At 44.9% G+C, this 17,027-nt stretch overlaps 1 protein-coding gene across 2 annotated transcripts in view; it reads left to right on the forward strand.

The window, feature by feature from the left end:
* Positions 1–1,286: 1,286 nt before the first annotated feature.
* Positions 1,287–17,027, forward strand: part of CYP7B1 (cytochrome P450 family 7 subfamily B member 1) — a 130,221-nt gene continuing 114,480 nt past the window's right edge. Inside the window, exon 1 of one of the 2 annotated variants that reach the window (XM_087752427.1) lies at positions 1,287–1,510. In XM_087752427.1, the coding sequence (XP_087608553.1) occupies positions 1,416–1,510 (95 nt within the window). In that variant the 5' untranslated portion in view covers positions 1,287–1,415. Of the gene's footprint in view, positions 1,511–2,015; positions 2,036–17,027 lie in introns of those variants that run through there. The other variant, XM_087752428.1, reaches the window with a different exon arrangement.

Here is a 17,027-nt window from a genome sequence, read left to right on the forward strand (position 1 = left end):
AAATTGCATTGAATGGTATCTTACATCACAGCAATGTTTCTGAGTGCGCCTTGCACCAAACGGCAGCGGAGCTATAAGGTACTGCTGCTGCCCTGGTATTTTGTTAGCCCCCTGCCCTGCCACACAGTACCAAACTCCCTGGACCTCTGCCCCACTTCACCCCATCCCGCTTCCTCAAGCTGGGCACCTCTCCATTGCCTCAGTTTTTGGTGTCTCACCTCCTCCTCTTAGAATCATTTAGGTTGGAAAAGACCTTTAAGATCATCAAGTCCAACCATTAACCTGGTGCTGCCAAGTCCACCACTAAACCATGTCCTCCAGCACCATGTCTACCTGTCTTTTAAATACCTCCAGGGATGGAGACTCAACCACTTCCCTGGGCAGCTTGTTCCAGTGCCTGACTGCCCTTTTGGTGAAGAAGTTTTGCCTAATATCCAACCTAAACCTCCCCTGGCGCAGCTTGAGGCCGTTTCCTCTCATCCTATCGCTTGTTACTTGGGAGAAGAGACCGACCCCCACCTCGCTGCAACCTCCTTTCAGGTAGTTGTAGAGAGCGATAAGGTCTCCCCTCAGCCTCCTTTTCTACAGGCTAAACAGCCCCAGCTCCCTCAGCCGCTCCTCACAAGACTTGTGCTCCAGACCCTTCACCAGCTTCCTTGCCAAGCGTTCTCTTGTCCTTCTCTGTAACATGCCAGAGGGGCTGGCATGGTAGGAGTACTGGGAAGACTGGACCCGGCTTCTTCTCATGCAGCACAACGTCAAGAGCCAAGCTTCACTATTCGTATCTCATTTATCCTACCTCAGGTTAAGTTTTATGAAGCTGGCAGGGTGTCGTCTTGCTCTTAAGCAGTGAACACACATCGGGTGTTTGTACCAAAACCAAGTAAGGTCAAAGGGCTGCCAGAGCCGCTACCTGCCCAAGCCTAGCACTGCTCGCCCTGGGGACCTGCCACCGCCGCCTCGCCACCCGAGGCCGGGTCTGCGGGGACACCGAGCCCCTCCCGGGGTGCGGGGAGGGCTGAAGGGGATCGGAGGGCGGGGGCCGCTTTCCGGCGCGGTGGGGGTGACGCCGGGGCCCCCCTCCCCGGTCTCCGTCCTGGGACCTTGCCGCCGCATCGGAACCTTTCCCCGCAAGCCGAAGGCCGGGGCTTCCCCTCCGCCGCCGGGAGGCCGCGGGGGCGGGCGGGCGCGACCCTCCCCGCGCCGAGCGCTCCCCGGGGAGGAGCCGGCCGGGTCGCACCGGGCCCTCTCGCCAAGTCCGGCTCCGAGCAGCCAAACCCAGCCCCCTGGGCTCGGGGTGGGCGGGGAGGGCCGGCCGGTCGGGCGCCTCTCCTGCAGGGAGCGGGAGGTCGGGGGAAACTTTCCTCCCCGCCGGCGGTGAGGCACCAGCGGCCACCGAGGCGGGCTCTGCCGGCATGGGCCCCGACGCGCTGCAGCTCGGCACCTACGGCGGGGCGGCCGCCGCCGCCCTGCTCCTCTGGGCCGTGTGCGTGCTCTGCAGGAGGAAAAGGTACCGGGGCGGTGGGGCGGGGGGCGGCCGCCGCATTCCTTCACGGCCGCGCTGGGGGAGCGGGGCTGCGAGGCGGGAGCCGCGCCGCCGAGCCGCGCATTGGGCCGCGCTTCCCTCCGCCCAGCCCCTCCGCGCCGGGAAGCCCTATCAGCGCCCGCCGCCGCCGCCTCCCCGCCGGGCCGGGGGCGGTGGGGACCCGGGGATGGCGGCCCGCGGCCCCTTGTTGCGGCTGGGGCGAGCGCGGGGGCCGCGGCGCCCCGGGCGGCCGATGCTCGGCGGGGCTCCGGCGCCGCTCCGCTCCGCTCGGCTGCGGCGCGGCGGCCGGAGGCGAGGGAGAGCCGGGGCGGTGCGGGGCCGCGGGCGGCGGCGGCGGCTCCTCTGCTGGCCGGCGGGTGGGGGCCGCCGCTCGCACGTGGGTGCTGGGAGCGCCCGGGGCGGCTGCTCTCGGCGTGCGGGGCTGCGTGGAAGCCCGTGCTCCGAAACAAGGGTGCACGAAGCCCGTAGCCTGGCCGCTGGCACGTGAATGTAAGTCACCCTCAGGTCTGCTAAAAACCTGGGCATCACTTGTGCGCCGGGTGTAGCAAAAGAGACCCCGTGCGGGACTTGGCAGCCTTCCCGTGGAGTCCAAGGTGCACTGACCTGATCTGCGGAGGCGAAGTGGACAAACGCTGCTGGGTTGCAACATCGGCCCTCCGCTGCCGCTTTCTGCGTGATGGGTAGCTGGCAGCGGTGTTGGCAAAGCCCCTGGACTCGGGTCATGGACCTTTCGGTGACTTTTTTTTAGTGTCTCTCACGGTGTTGCCTTTAGTTTCTTTCAACTATACGATCTAAAACTTCACAGGAGGTACATGCAAGTTTTGGGACACTTTAAGTAGAAGTTGCAGGTTTTTTTGGGGGGAAAGAACTGTCTGGAACTATTCTTTCTGTCTGAACAATACCTGTTTCTTTATATGCTAACCTTTTCCTGGGTATTTTTGACTTGTGTTGCCAACACTTGATGCTCTTCAGTGGCTGTTGCGCAGCTGATGGATAGGCGTGTGTAAAGGCTTGATGGAGGAGGAGTGAAGAAGGGGAGGGATCAGTATGTACTGTACTGTTTGCTTATTTTTTTAAATTGCATGATGAAATGCATAGCAAATATTAAATTTAATTCTAAATAGTAAGCAGTTACTTTTCCTAATCATTGAAAATTATTTTTGGAAGGTGTAGACATGCAAATACAAAAAAGAAATTGCAGTACTAGCCTCTAGAAAAGAGTCAGAAAGTCAGTCTGGCAGTTTTTAGACCAATAACCCTAACTTTGGGACCGTGTATAAAATGAATCAAGTAACAGAGAAAAACAGTGAAAATTCTTGTTTTGATCGCAGAAGGTGTCTGGTCACTGACTGTAAACAGAGGTGGATTATTTCCCATGATGTCTGTTTTGGAACCATTATTAATGTGATTTGAGTGAGAGAGCCCAATCCATCCCTGAAGTGGAAGACATCCATTCCAATGTTCAAGTGGGGTCATCCCATAACACAAACTACTTGACAGAGTAGCTTAGGATGCAGCTTCATGTTTCAGCTCGGCTTACTGAGTGGATAGCAGCTGCACGACTGGTCACTCCTCCTCCTCCTCCTCCCTGTTGCTTATCTGACCCCCTGTGAGCTGGTTCTGGGAGTTAAACCTGCAAAAAACTACTTACTTTTTTTTGATAGGTTTTGTTTCCTGCAACTTTAGCTCCCTAAAGGAGGTCAGCACAGAAAACAAAGGGGAGCAGTGAGGACATGGTCAGGCCAAATGGGATTGTGTGTCATTTGAGGGCTAGAAGCTGTTGTACTGGCTCAGCCATGCTATAAAATTGTGCCTGTGATTAGTAGAAATTCTAGTAGAATTGTAATGGGCTGAATTTTTGAAAATGGAAACAGGCAAAGCTTTTTCTAAAGTTTTCGGCCAGATGTCAGTGACAGGCAAAAAGGATCAAAGAACCCATTTTGAGTTATTTTCATAACCCTCGTGGCTGTAGAGCTTTTTAAGTCAGCTCTTTAGAGTCTATATGGACATTTGTGCCACAACAGAATGATACTATACAGGAGGCCTCAGCAAGAAGGCATACTGTCTTCCCCAAAAAACCAAACTGCTGTTTGATAAATAAACTACTTCTTTTAATCCTGTGGTGCTTCTCAAAGAAGTTTACAAAGCACCAGCATGCAAGCAACTGGAAATAAAAAGTGGAAAACCCCATCAACCTCTGTGTAGTACAGTCCTCAGCATAAGTTGCTGGTGTAGAAGTGCTATCCTGCTCCAGTAAAACGTGCAATTATTGTTTATTTTTTTTAGCATAAAGGAAGAAAAGAAATTGTGCATGCTTTTGAGAGATGCCTGGCAACAGCCTGGCTACCTTCAGCAGCCATTTCTGATCTGCAGGAAGAAAAGCCATGTTAAGGGTGCAGTGGATTAAAAAATGGGGATAAGGCCTAGTTCATGCTCTTCAGATTTGGTGCAAGTTTGTGATCTCCCCTTGCTTCTCTGACCCTTATCTGTTTATCCATCCCCATGTGTCCTCCACATGTCAGATGTCTTCTTTCCCTCTCTCTTATTTGAATCTAACAAACCCAGCAGCAGGGGGGGCTACCCTCCTCAGGAATCCACAAAAACCATTTGGGAACATGTTGACATAGTGGCTGTTGGCAAGTTACTGCGTGAATAAATGCCAAAGTCAAGGTTGTACTCCTGGTCATGGATCACACCCATTTGGACAGAAACGCAAACAATTCTAGTTTTGTAGAGCTTGCCTATGCAAGAAAACATGTCACTACTTCACCTATGCATGCGTTTTCATAGAAATTAATGTGTTGCCCTAATCTTGGTATGCTTGTACCAGTGTGCAGAGTCTGTATAAGGGGATTGTTGTGCTTAAGGTACCAAGATAATCAAATTTAACATCTTAACATCTACGTGTGGGTTCCATCTAGGATACCAACAGTAGTCAAATGTGCATATATATAAATGAAGAGTTTAAGTAAGTAACTATATGCTGCTAAGTGTTAACTTGTTCTTCAGAGTTCGGTAAGTTTGTTTTACCCGATAATGCCTCTGTCCTGCTTGACTGAGGCGAAGCACAACCACCTACGTGGCTCTGAGAGTTATGTGTCCAGGAGCATAACGAGGGTTTGTATGTCCCAGAGAAGAAAACTCCCCAAATCCATCCCTGATACTCCTTAAGTAGATATTGCAGGATTTCGCCTTTCTTGGTCTGAGGTGCGTGTGCTTCATTTCCTCTCGGGCTGAGTGCTCATTACCGGAGAAAAGATTTTGTCAGAAGAGGTGGTGTATTGCCTTAATCTGCCGTTGCCTTTTTCTGCAGTGCAGTTAGGGTAGTCCGGTGTTACCAGGTTTCAGGTTGAGTTCAGTACGGGTTTTCTTATTAAAGTATTTACATCTACTCTTTGGAGACAGCAAAGAAAGGAAGAGGAATTTCCTTTTTTATAAATGTTTATCATTTGAGTGCTGGTGGCAGTAATAACACAAAGGAAACTAATTGGAGTCTTTGCCAGGTTTCGTATCACAGATGGTGAAGAAACAGAAGTAGAACAAAAGTTTCCTTAATCACAGAAAATTTTATTTTGAGTTAAACTTCAATGTCAAATGAGGCTCGTTGCCTTCTGTATGCTGCAGAAAGATCTCCCTCTTACTGGTTAATGAAGAAAAGCCTATCTAGGCTGTTTGCTGGGGAATGTATTTTCTCCAGAGAGCGCTTCCTTTGTGCCACCACGTGAAAGTATTTCTGCTATGGCAAAACCTGATGACTTCATAGCCTGGAGATTGTGCAGATTACTCTCTTTTGCCTTCATAGAATGACTGAGTCAGCCCCAGCTTTATGTTTATTTTGTTTTCAAACTGTTTTTCCACGAGCCGTGCACAGTCTCACAGAGCAGGAGGCGAGATGGCAGGTGAAGCCAACTCCTGCTCGTGTCCCAGCAGCAATGCTGCCCAAGTCAGGGAAGGGCCCTCGACATCAGCAGGGCTTGGCTTCTATAGGTGTGGTATTATTCCATTTTTTCTTGCTCAAATTGATGTTTACTTTTGGCTGCTAGTGTTTATTGCATGTTCATGACTGAAGACGATCACAAATTGTAACCGAGAGACTGGGGACAAGGCTGGGACGCTCTCTGCCTCCCTCCTTGCGGGGCAGACACTGCAAATTACCAGGCAGAGGAAGAGGCTCAGGCTGACCATAAATTCAAACCACTGGCTTTGGGGAAGGGAACAGTGGAGAGAAGTGGAACAAAGATTGTTGCGTCCGTATTTATCCATTGAAATTGGATCCTGCAGTCTTGAGGTTTGCATCCCAAGGTTTGTCAGATAAAGAAGATACAGACCCAACCTGGAAATAGTCATGAGAGGTTTATGTCTGCTTGGAAAGTTAACACACGTCCTATGTGAGCTACACCGATGAAGGAGTTTGTAAAAATTATTCCCTCTGCAGCTCTATAGGTTGGCATTTTAATTATTATGAATGGGCTTCACAGTCAAGATTGCTTGCGAGGAATGATACAAGATACAGCATGTGTAACCTGTGTGGGCTTTACTGTATAGCAGTATAGGAATTCCCATTCTGGGTTATACGGGCACTTACGTTCTAATACATTATTTCTGACCAGTTTCTAATGTGTCAGAACATGGTATAAAAAAAAATTAAACAGTATAATTGTAGATTAAAGTCAACATAAGAAGAATTACTTGATAAATTTCTCAGAAAGGATTTTGCTATGGCCTGAGTTATGGATTTAGAGGCTTGTTGGAGCAAAGTGTCCTTTATTTTTCTCTTTTACTCTATCCTCTAAAATACCTCCAACCTATGCAATTGCATTCATCTAAGATACTTTTCCAAAAAATTGCTCTCTTGAACCCAGATAGATATTGTTGAAAAGAATATAGATTTCGTCTTTGCCTTCAAGAACATCTTATCCTTCTCTGTGACAAGCTGTGAGCTTGCTAACAGCTCTCTTACCAAGCGAATTGTAGTTCACAAGATGTCATCAGCCTGTCTTTTTTACCACTTCTGCTAATTTAGGCAATATGTTAAGGTAGTTTTCTGTTGGAGGGAACATCAGGAAGGACAGATAGAAGGATACCAGAAAAATCTAGCCTCTCCCTTCTTACGTTGGCTTTCTACAGAGGCCTTTTTCTCCATCCTTTTGGTTGGAGTTCTAGGGATTGCGTGCGTTTTCATGACCTCCTTTTGTTTAATGTCATTGTCCACTTTTACTCCACTCTGAAAAGATTAGGACTGAAGACTGAAACTGTTTACAGCAGAAAAGTAACAGTTCTGGTTTTTTAGTAGCCTTAAGAAACCTTTCTTTCTCACCACCACACTTGGGTTTTCTGTCAACTGTTCACTGCTGTGCCAAGATATGGTGGAAGCTTAGTTCTCTGCTTGCTTCTTCTGGTAAGAGCTTAGTGAAGGTCGAATAAAACAAAGTAAGCGAAACCATAGCCTTCTCAAGATGGCTTCTGGGTTCTCTTACAGCCCTAATAGACCTGGAGAGCTGTTACATTGTGGGTCTTGCACAATAGCGTGTCTCAAGACAAGTTTTTCTTATTTCTTTTCAGCGCTGCTTCTCATCCTTCTGATACGTAGTCCGTGTATCATGTACATCTTGGGTTCTGCTTCCTACCAAGGCTTTGAAGATGACACTGAAGATGACACCACTTTTAGCAGATAACGAACTCATGATTTACAGTATTCTTTGCTTAAGGTACACTGCCACCTAGCAACAGTTTCCCTTCCCTCCCAGTTTTCTTGACCTGCTTTGTCGGGGGTTGTTGAGCTTTAGTTTGTACCTGGTCTGGTCTTGATTGCATCCAGAACCCATCAGTAGATGCCATACTGGTAAATGTGTGTGTGTGTGGTGTGGAGATATTTTTAGTGCCAATAAGAACTGCTGGCTTCAGGTTTCTCACAAAAAACCAATGGTTTTTACTTTTACAGTGGTTTTTCCTTCCATTTTTTTGTGAAAAATGCCTGTAATCTTTTTATTTCTTTTTTTTTCCCCCTTGAAATGCTTGCTTTTGCTTTCTTCTGTTCATTGTTCTTTGGAGGAAATAAAATTAAAGGCCAAGAATTAAAGGGAATTACTTTCAGCTCTTTTTTTTTTTTATTTCAGTGCAACATGAAGCATGGAGCATCCATCTACAGCACTGTACACAAATGCACATAGCTTACAGAAAGTATGAACGATTAACCCTTCTGCCCCTCCTCCAAGTTGATAGTCCTAAAGGTACGAATGAGGAAAACCCAAGCAAATGCAGACTGCTTCAAAAATGAGATTCATGCTTACTACTTTATTTAGAGGAGGAAAGCACGCTAGTTGGCAGGTCTTAGCTGAAACGTTACATATAAAGGCTGGTGTGAAGGAAGGCACGAAGGGGCAAATCTTAATCCCAGTATCCTCTTACAGGAGATATTAACTACTTCTCCTTTAAGCACGATGGCAAAATTTGCCACCTAAACGTGTTTTAATCGCTGGTGATACAACTAGAGAGCTACATTGTCAGGCGACCGCAGGACAGACTGGAGTCCTGACCCACAGAGCTACCTGGGCCTCCAACTCCCCCAGCCAGGAGTGACTTCAGTGGGATGCAGGCACCTGTGTGCTTCCTGAGCTTGCAGTCTTGCCTGCAGACTCCACCTCAGTTCCCCCGCTGTAAATTGGAGGTCAATGTGGTCTCCTCGTCGTGTACAGATAATGCAGCCGCATGCTTCACAGGGCACTCTGATGGTTGCCAGAGAAGATGAAGAAAATTCTCCCATGGTATAACCACTCAACGTGTGCTGAGGAACTGTTGCCTGCCCATTGCCTTTCTCCTGTATGCTGAAGTACAAGTTCTAGTTACTGCTTTAAGCCAGAAGTGCCACAGTTTTTCACAATATTCAGCTAAGCTGGTGGATGATGTCAGCTGCTTTAGTGTTCTGCTCAATTAGGAGAATTATGCTCCCATATAAAATTGTTCGGGGTTTTTTTCAGTCAAGTATTTTGATTAAGAAGTTAGTCAGAGCTTGTTTTAGTATAGTAGTATAACTGTTCTCAGTACTCCATCTAGTCACTTAACTTAGTGCATCGTAATGCCAGGGAGTGGGGGAAATAGAGAAGCTAAAAGAAACAGCATAAGTGCAATGTTAATACACTATACGAAGTTAAGGAAAATCTCACAGTTAAGTTGGCAGTCTTTTTCTCTTTTATCCAAGTTTTATAGAGCTACTTGGTAGTAGAGCCAGGGTTGGAACTCATTTTCCTGACTTCTAGTTTTGTGCTTTAACTTGCTGCCTTTCCTTTCCAACACACTTACCATATATGACATTGTAGCTGTCTGGTAAACTAACTTTTTCAACCATGAGGCAGATTTTGAATTCTGATTTAAAACTTCAGTAGTGTTCCTTTTTTTTCCCCACCATTTACTGATCCTTCTACAAGATGCGTGTAGGTTTTTAGGCTAATATCCATTTGCACGCCGTCTGGGAGAATTTTGGCTGACTGAGAGTCCCATAAAACAAAAGTTTCCTCTTTACAAACCACATGGAGCTTGGCTGTAGATATTCAGTTCCTTTCTCCACAAACTGTTTTTAATGGTGCCAGATTCTTCTGTTTCTTCTCCTTGTTTGGCACATGTCAGGAAAAAAAATCTTGGCTCTCGTATAGAACATATCTTGTTTCCTCTTAACTGCTCGTACTTTCTATTCGTAATTCAAATCAGCAGAAAAATGCTATGGTTGTTCTTCTCGTGATTTAATCTTGTAGTTTCCTAAGCAATATTCTAATGTTCTTAAAAAAATGTTCTCCTTCATACTGCAGGCCTGACTGACGGTAGGAGGTTCTAGCTGAATGCAACGGATGCGTCCCTGTTAAATTGGGAGAGTATTGCATGGTGTCCTGACAGTGTGGCCTGCTCAGGCCCTGTGGAGGCACGTGAAGGAAGAACAGACGAGCAAAATGAAGCTAAAATGGGATGTTAGGAGAGCGTCCGGTCTGTCACACAGCTGTCCCTTTCTGACGCTGCAGTGAAAACCCAGATTGCAACACTACATGTTGCAGGCTCATGTCCATAGCGGGAAGTTGAAGAAGCATCTCCTTCCTGGCCCATGGCATCCCAGGGACCTGTCGGAGAGCCTGTGCATGTTTGTCACAAGCTACTCTTGTTGCTTGCTGACAGCCTCGCTCTGCACCCATGGAGTTCTTGTTTATATGAGTCAATCCGTGACTGATGGCTAAGGCAGAGTGCAGCACTGCTAAGTGTGGTTGCCTATTTGATTTCTTGTGGATCCCCAGAAAAATCAGCAAACAGCTTAGTGGCTGGCTCACCTCAATCCCACCCTCACCCCAGATCCTTGGTTCTCAGAAAGCCCTTCCCCAAATTTTTCCTGAGTGGTCATTACAAATTCTTATGTCGCTTGCCTCACCTAAAAAGATTGAACAAAATGTGAAATTTTTGAATGATATGTTGAAAAAATGATCATAGAAAATTGCCACATTTTCATTACTTTTTTAAGTGACATAGTATTTAGAAGAAAATAACGGTCTCATTTCAACACTGTGTGAGAATGCAGAAGTTCTGCAATTATTAGCTCTGGCAGTAGTTACTTTAAAAAAAACAAAAAACAAAGCCAAAAGGAACCTGTATATTCGTCAACAAGACAAACTACTGCTGTTAAAGCACAGTAGAGAGAATTGATGGAGAATTGGTGATTAAAATGAAGTTCCTGAGAAGTCAGTATTTCAGTCTTTTTGTACTCTTTCTTTCCCTTTGTATGCATGCCAGCAGAAGGGTGGATTTTCCCTTTTGTCATGGTATAATACTGTAGTCTTTGAAGGCTTCAGAGGGGTGGTCTCCAACTTTCTAACAGGACCCCAAGGAAAATCAAAGTATTTTCAGATACTCTCATTTAATCTGGTTAACAAAAGCAGAATGCTTACCGAAGGAAGGACAGTTGCTGGTATCTCTTCGGAGAGAATTTGAGTGACTTCCACTGCTGGTCCACTCAGCTGATGCTGCTGTAGCGTTTGGTCATCGCTTCCCTAGCTGGGAAGTACTGCTCCATGTTTTCCTCTTCAGTGCTGGCATGTTTTTTTAGGTTACAATAGCTCCTCTTCAGAGCTTCTGGTGTGTGATAGATCATAGCCATCCTAATTCTCTCCAGCTGGTTTTTCAGCATGAAAAGCTTTGGGAGTCACATTTGGGAAGCTTCTCTGAAAATAGCTCAAATAGTGGATTGATGACAAGGTATAATTTTTTTCCTTCAGTTGTTCAGGAATTGATCTGTGATATTCACCCGTCTCAGACTTACACTTCATTAAGACAGAAGAAGCCTCTCTGGAAGGCTTGCTGTTGTTTCAGTAGGTACCAGTATTTGTAAAACGTTTCCAGTGGACTATGTGTTTCTTCCTTACTCCTTTTGAAAACTTCTGTTATTTTGTTGGATGGGATTTTTTCAAATTTTTTTAAAGATTTTCAGATGTCTAGGTTAGTTTTCAGCATGGTAACTGTTTTGCTTAAATAGCAAATTTCCAAGCCCTACAGCTGAGGGCGAGGCATGTTGCCAGAGCACGCACTGCAATGCTCGTGTGCGATTCCCGTTTAAAAAAGAGCAGCTGTGTGGCTGTACGAGAAGTGAAAATGTCTCTCAGTTCAGGAGTCATCCAAGAACCAACTGTAAAACACGATGAACCTGCAGAATTGATATTTGGGCAAAACAGGGAGGAAAAATGAAAGTACTGGGAGGACAGGCTTGTACGTGGTGCTCTTTTTAACCCTAAATGCATGCCTGAAAGATTCTGATTCAACAGAAGCAGGACTTAGACGTGTGTATCTGATGATGAAATTAAGCTTACAATGCATGACAGTACACCAAGGATGTTTGGGCTTTTCAGTAACAACAGTTGCCAGCAGAGCATATGTGACCGATGGAGATTCATGTCCAGCCCCTGAAGTGCAACAAGCCGGGTTCAGAGCCTAGGCTCCTTCTGAGGACCAAATGAGGGAAATTTGAACTTTGTGTCCTAGCAGCTTGCACATAATATCCTTTAGAGCCAGGTTAAACTATCTGTTGCTGATAAGGAGTGGCACAGAATTGTTCACAGCAGGACAGGAGAATTTCCCCATGTATGGCAGTGTTCAGTGGCTTGGGAAACAGCTGCTTGCGCAATGTCTGGTTTGTGGTTGAACAGACAGTTGAATTTCTGGCACTGCTGCTTTAAGATACAAAAATGCTAATTAAGCTTCAAAGGAATCTTGCATATGTGAATGAGTCAGATTTTTTTTTTTTTCTGTAAGCTGTTTAGTTTCTTGCATCCTGTGTAGTGAAAACGCTCCTAGATCTTACTTGATATTACCACATTATGAGAACCAGGGATTTTTTTCATAACCTGTGGACTTCCTCAGATAGAACCACATCATCGATAATAAATCTAGAGCCTTAAAAACCTGTTGTTATGAAGACTAAAATAAAACTGTGCATACTGCTCCTATTGGCTCTGCGGTGGCAAGAAGCTAAAATAGACAATGCTGAGATCTGTTGGGCTCAAAAGAAAGTTCAGGCTTCCTGGCTTCGTGATCTCATTTGCAAAAACAAGACATACCTTCATGTGTTGCCCTCAGGAACAGATGTCCAATAAAGCACAGTTGTTGTGACCCATCCAGTCTTATCTCCTGCGTAGCCTAGGCCATTGCAGTGTCTCCTGCGTCAGCTATGTTAAATTGTGCTTCAGCACAATTGTGCACAGAAGGATGTCCTGCCTTTGGTTTACTTTTTCCTTTGAGTGATGAGTAGTCCAGTGCTTATCCCATAGGTTGTTCTTACCATTCTGTCTTCACTTTAAGAAAGGGGGGTGAATTCAGTCTCGTAAGTGGATGCGTGTGTCCTTTTAAACATTGAAAAGATTTAGTTAAAAGTGATGAAAGATAGCCTAAGATGGCATCCAAAACTAACAAATGAGGACATCTCCCGTTCGAAGCATGGAATACTGCTGTTGCAAATAAATACCTGCTTAAAGGTGCTGGCAAGCTCATCTGACACATCTTTAATTGTGCCTTGATGGCAAGTTAGTGTGGAGTGAAGCAACTTGCTGTCTATCATTTCTCTCCATGCCAAGAACATTTGTGTGGACCGATGTATGTATACTGCCTGCTGCTGCTCTGTAGTCTCTGCATTGCATGCCTGCATGCTTTTGGGAAAAAGGAGAAGAGCAGCCAGTTTTTTTAACCAAGGCTATAAAAACCAGAGATAATTCAGATGGGACCAGATGAACTAATGCTTCATTTTTTTGCTTAGACATTAAAAAAATCTTGTTTGGTTTGTTTTGCACACCATTTCAGTGTATCTTTTTATAATAGTACCTCTGAGACTATTGTTTAAGAGCCAGGTATGTGTGTGATTTCATGCCTCCAACTTGTCGTTCAACAGTTCCAGACACTCAAATGCGCTGTATACAATAGAAACGTGAGGGATAAAGCAACTTAAACTGTAGTGATAAGGTTCATTTCATCAAAATGAAAGCCCAGGAAGATTTCTCTTGTAATTGTTTTCAGCACAAATATAATGTGCTGATTTGGAATGTCAGATGGTTTCTGTCATCAGACCATGTGGAAAAAAAACCACACGGTATGCTTATAGTTGTAACTTTGTAGGTAATTGGTGGTGTTAGGAATGTCCAATAGAGATATGCTTTTGATCCCTCAGCCGTTGAATTAAAGAATTCACATGGGGCTCAGTTTTTGGTGAAGGACTGCAATGTTGGAGGTGGCAGGAAGATAGAAATCCCGGTGTGTGCTATGATGATGGTGGCTTTTAAAGTGAAGGCTACCCTAGGTTTCCCACGTGTGCAGGACATTGCCATCCCCCATAGCTTTTCCCAGTGGGCAGGACCCAAGGCTCTGGATGACAAAATCCCTGCTGTTACCACCCGTGACCATTCGTGCCTCTGGTATCCTATTTAGTCCCAGGCACACTGATCAGATATAACTACAGATTCAGCCCTGCTGTTTCAGATGCTTCTTTTTACTTTTTGTGGCAAATATCAAATCATCTCCTTAAAGGCAGCAAGGTAATGGAAAGTCTTTCCTGCTCATGGCAGTCAGTTAATTTCTCAAGACTGTGGAAGGTTCAAATCAGTTAATTGTCAGCCAAACTATGAATTTTACTGCAAGTCAGTACAGAATATGGACATCTCTTTCATTTTCCAAGGTTGAGCTCGTCAAAGAGGCCTCAGTAAACATGACTTTGCATGCTAAATTTCTCAAAACTGCTCTATAAATGGAAAGCAACCAGGACAGCTGGATTCCGTAATATAAATAAGGTCCTTGGGCCCTACTGCAATTCTGCTGATAATCATTATAACCTGACTGCAGAATTTGTCTGGTGGGTAATGCTAGATTTATGTCAGTACAGGGTAAAGTCTGTATTTATCACTTTCTGGTCTTTCAGCAGGCTTTATATTTTGTATCATCCCTTTTTTCCGCTAGGTATTAGAATGCTTTTTTTTCTGATTTCTCAGTTTGCTTTTTTCACTGTTCACAAAATTCACTGTGCTGTATAGGAGCTGTCCTCGTGAATTCCCATTGCTCTGCTCAGGGGGTAAGCTAGGCTAATGAGACCCTTCTTTGTTTCATTTGAGTGGGTTTTGCTAATTGCTTTTATCATACTGGAACCTGTAAGGGGATTTTCCGTAGACAAAATGACAATAAAAAAATGAAGCGCTTTTGTTGGTAAGTCACCTGGCAATTCCACCTGGATCCTCAACATAGCTGTCAGCAGATGTGAGTGACTCCTTAACGTCCAGTGCCTCTAATTGCCCTTTATTTCCCCTCTGTTCTCCTTGTGTGGGATTTATTTCTCAATTGATGGGATGAAACCCGAAAGCAGGTTGTGATGGAGTGCATCTCCAGTCAGTAGCAGGGAGAATGAAAGAGTAAATTACGATGGGTAACATGCAGCAGGAAGAGAAATTTCATCCTACCTCCTGCCCTGTCCTGTGGTTGCAGCTGATCTCTTCCCATCCCACTTCATCCTCTTATCATCACTTCTGTACAGCTCAGCTCATGCTGGGAGCCTGCTGCTTCTGCAGACCTAAGGGGCAGGGACTTCAACACTTTGTCCTTCCAAAAGGCTCGTGGTAGCTCCTTCAGTTATCCATTTGTATCCATCTTCTTCCCCAGGTCTTGTTCAGTATATTGATCATCAACCTATGCACTCACCTTTCCCCAGGATCATATCATTATTTTCAGCATGAGGATGATATTAAGTTTTATGAACTTCCTAAGAAAATATGACTGACTGAATTTCAAGCTCCAAGAATGAGATGGCAGCTATTAGTCAAACGTACCTAGGAGTGGACAGCCTCCATGAGTCCCAGGTAGGCCTGTGTTCTGGCTTTCGAAGAAAATTTATATTGAATCCTAATGGAGTTTACTGAATCATTGAATTTCTAATTATTGCTCTTTATGAATTTTACTAGGTTCATATTAAATCAAGATATATTGGGATTTTTTTTTGTCTAGCTTGAAACTTTCCCTTTGCGCTACACTGTAGTCCCCTCTTATTTTCAACTTGCTCAAGAGTGGCTTGAAAGCTTCTTGCCTTTCCTGCAACACCTGCCTTCTGCAGGATGCCTTCCTTCACCCAGGGAAGGGATTGCAGCCATCACTATTCTCTTCATTTATATAATTCTGTCATTGCCCTGACACCAGTGTAATCTTCTTGACTGGCTGATCAAACGGATTTTCAACAGTTTTAGACAGAGTAAAAAATTAGTGCATTTAAGTCTTCCTTGATTTTTCTGGCAGTTTCTCTTTCATTCAGTCTAGCATTTTCTTTCTTTATCTCAAGTCCCTTTTGTTTTTTGCTGTGCTTATCTTCCTCCCTATAAAATATCTGCTACAGCTGGCGTTTTCTAACCTTTAGGCCTCGAATTCTCCTAATCTCATGTTAAAGCAGTTAATGAGTGATAACAGACCCTTACCGGACTTTGTATTATTGCAGTGTTCAACATGACTTTTTGGCCTTACTTTAGACAGTTGAGGTTTTCCATTTAACTTCAGCAAGCCCAGGATTTTACCTTAGGTATTTGCTCACACCATAGAGCTTCTGCAGTGGCTGCAGCTTTAGCATACAGCCAAATGAAATAATCTCTTCTCTAAGTTGTGTGTGTAGATTTAGCGTTTTTGTGATTCATAACATATCAGTGACAACTGAAATACTTTTGCATAAGAAAAACTGTTCAAAATTACAGCAAATCCTGATGCTTTGGGCTTTTGAAAAGGGAACAGAGCTCTGGTTTGTGGTCCTGCTTCTACCAAGAAGCACCTTTGGATTTTGTTGCAGAGGGAGGTTTGTATTTTTACTCTGCAGGATGAAAATACACAGTAGTTAAGGGCGCTTTTGGGAGAGTCACAGTCACCAAATTTCTCAGTGACATTTTAAGCACCAAAAAAGTTTTGCCGACCTGGCCGCATTAGACGGGGTTGTGATTCGTCCTGCTTCTCACCAACACAGCTGTGCCTGCAGAAGCCCTCGGGCAGTAGCAGCAGTGCTTGGGGGGCAGGGGGGATTGCCGTGGTAGCTCTTTCTGGTCGAGGAACCAGCTTAGTGTGTCTGTTGGAGGCGTGTTTGCTCACATGGCATTTACCAACGAGTAGGGCAGACCAGGCCATACGGCAAGGAGTGTGAATCTTGATGCTAAAGACGTGCAGCCTGACCATGCATGAGTCCTTTGCTTCTGCTGGACTTTGCCTTCACCATCTCACCATCCTTACATGGTGACTTACCTCACCATGTAAAGGATAATACTTGAAAGTTTAGTTAGGGTTCGTAAGATTTCCCTTATGTTGTGATTCAGTGAATTGCTGAAGCAATGCCTTCCTTTTAAGCCTTTGAATACCTTCTGACTTCAGTGGGACCTGAGCTTCTAAGTTGAGCAGAAGTTCAAGGTTTTTGACAGATCAGCACTTTCTTGCCAAGGCAAATGTGAATTTCTGGTTTGATGGTATGATACAGAGTATACAGTAGTATTTCGTTGCCTTAGTGCTACTAATTCCTGGGGGGGGGGGGGGGATGCGGTACTAATTTTATACTTTGAACAGAATTTCAAAGCTCAGTTTTGATACAGTTAAAATGCCTTTATTTATCGATTCTTGAAGAGTTTACAATTCAGTATCTGGAATGCAATTTTAATCGCCTAAAAGTTCGTGGAGGATGAGACCACTTCTTGTTGGTAACTGAGGTTATTTAAAAATAGAACTTTCACTTCCATCGGAATACACATACTGGTTGACAGCTTAAAAGGCTGGGCCTGATTCTAGGTTTCCTTTCATATGCAATATTACATATATTTGAATTGTATGGATTGAGTGAAAGTATAATGGCCACATGGCCCTGATCATGAAGCAAGCTTTTTTTTCATGTTCCTAACACTGTGAAGCAGTGACTTGTCTCTCAGACTTCTTTCTGGGTCTGTAATGCTAGCAGCTGCATGTGGCTAAC

This window comes from Nipponia nippon, unplaced genomic scaffold (genome assembly GCF_047370975.1).
Source record: "Nipponia nippon isolate SJK-2023a ecotype South Korea unplaced genomic scaffold, ASM4737097v1 scaffold_1, whole genome shotgun sequence".
Lineage (NCBI taxonomy): Eukaryota > Metazoa > Chordata > Aves > Pelecaniformes > Threskiornithidae > Nipponia > Nipponia nippon.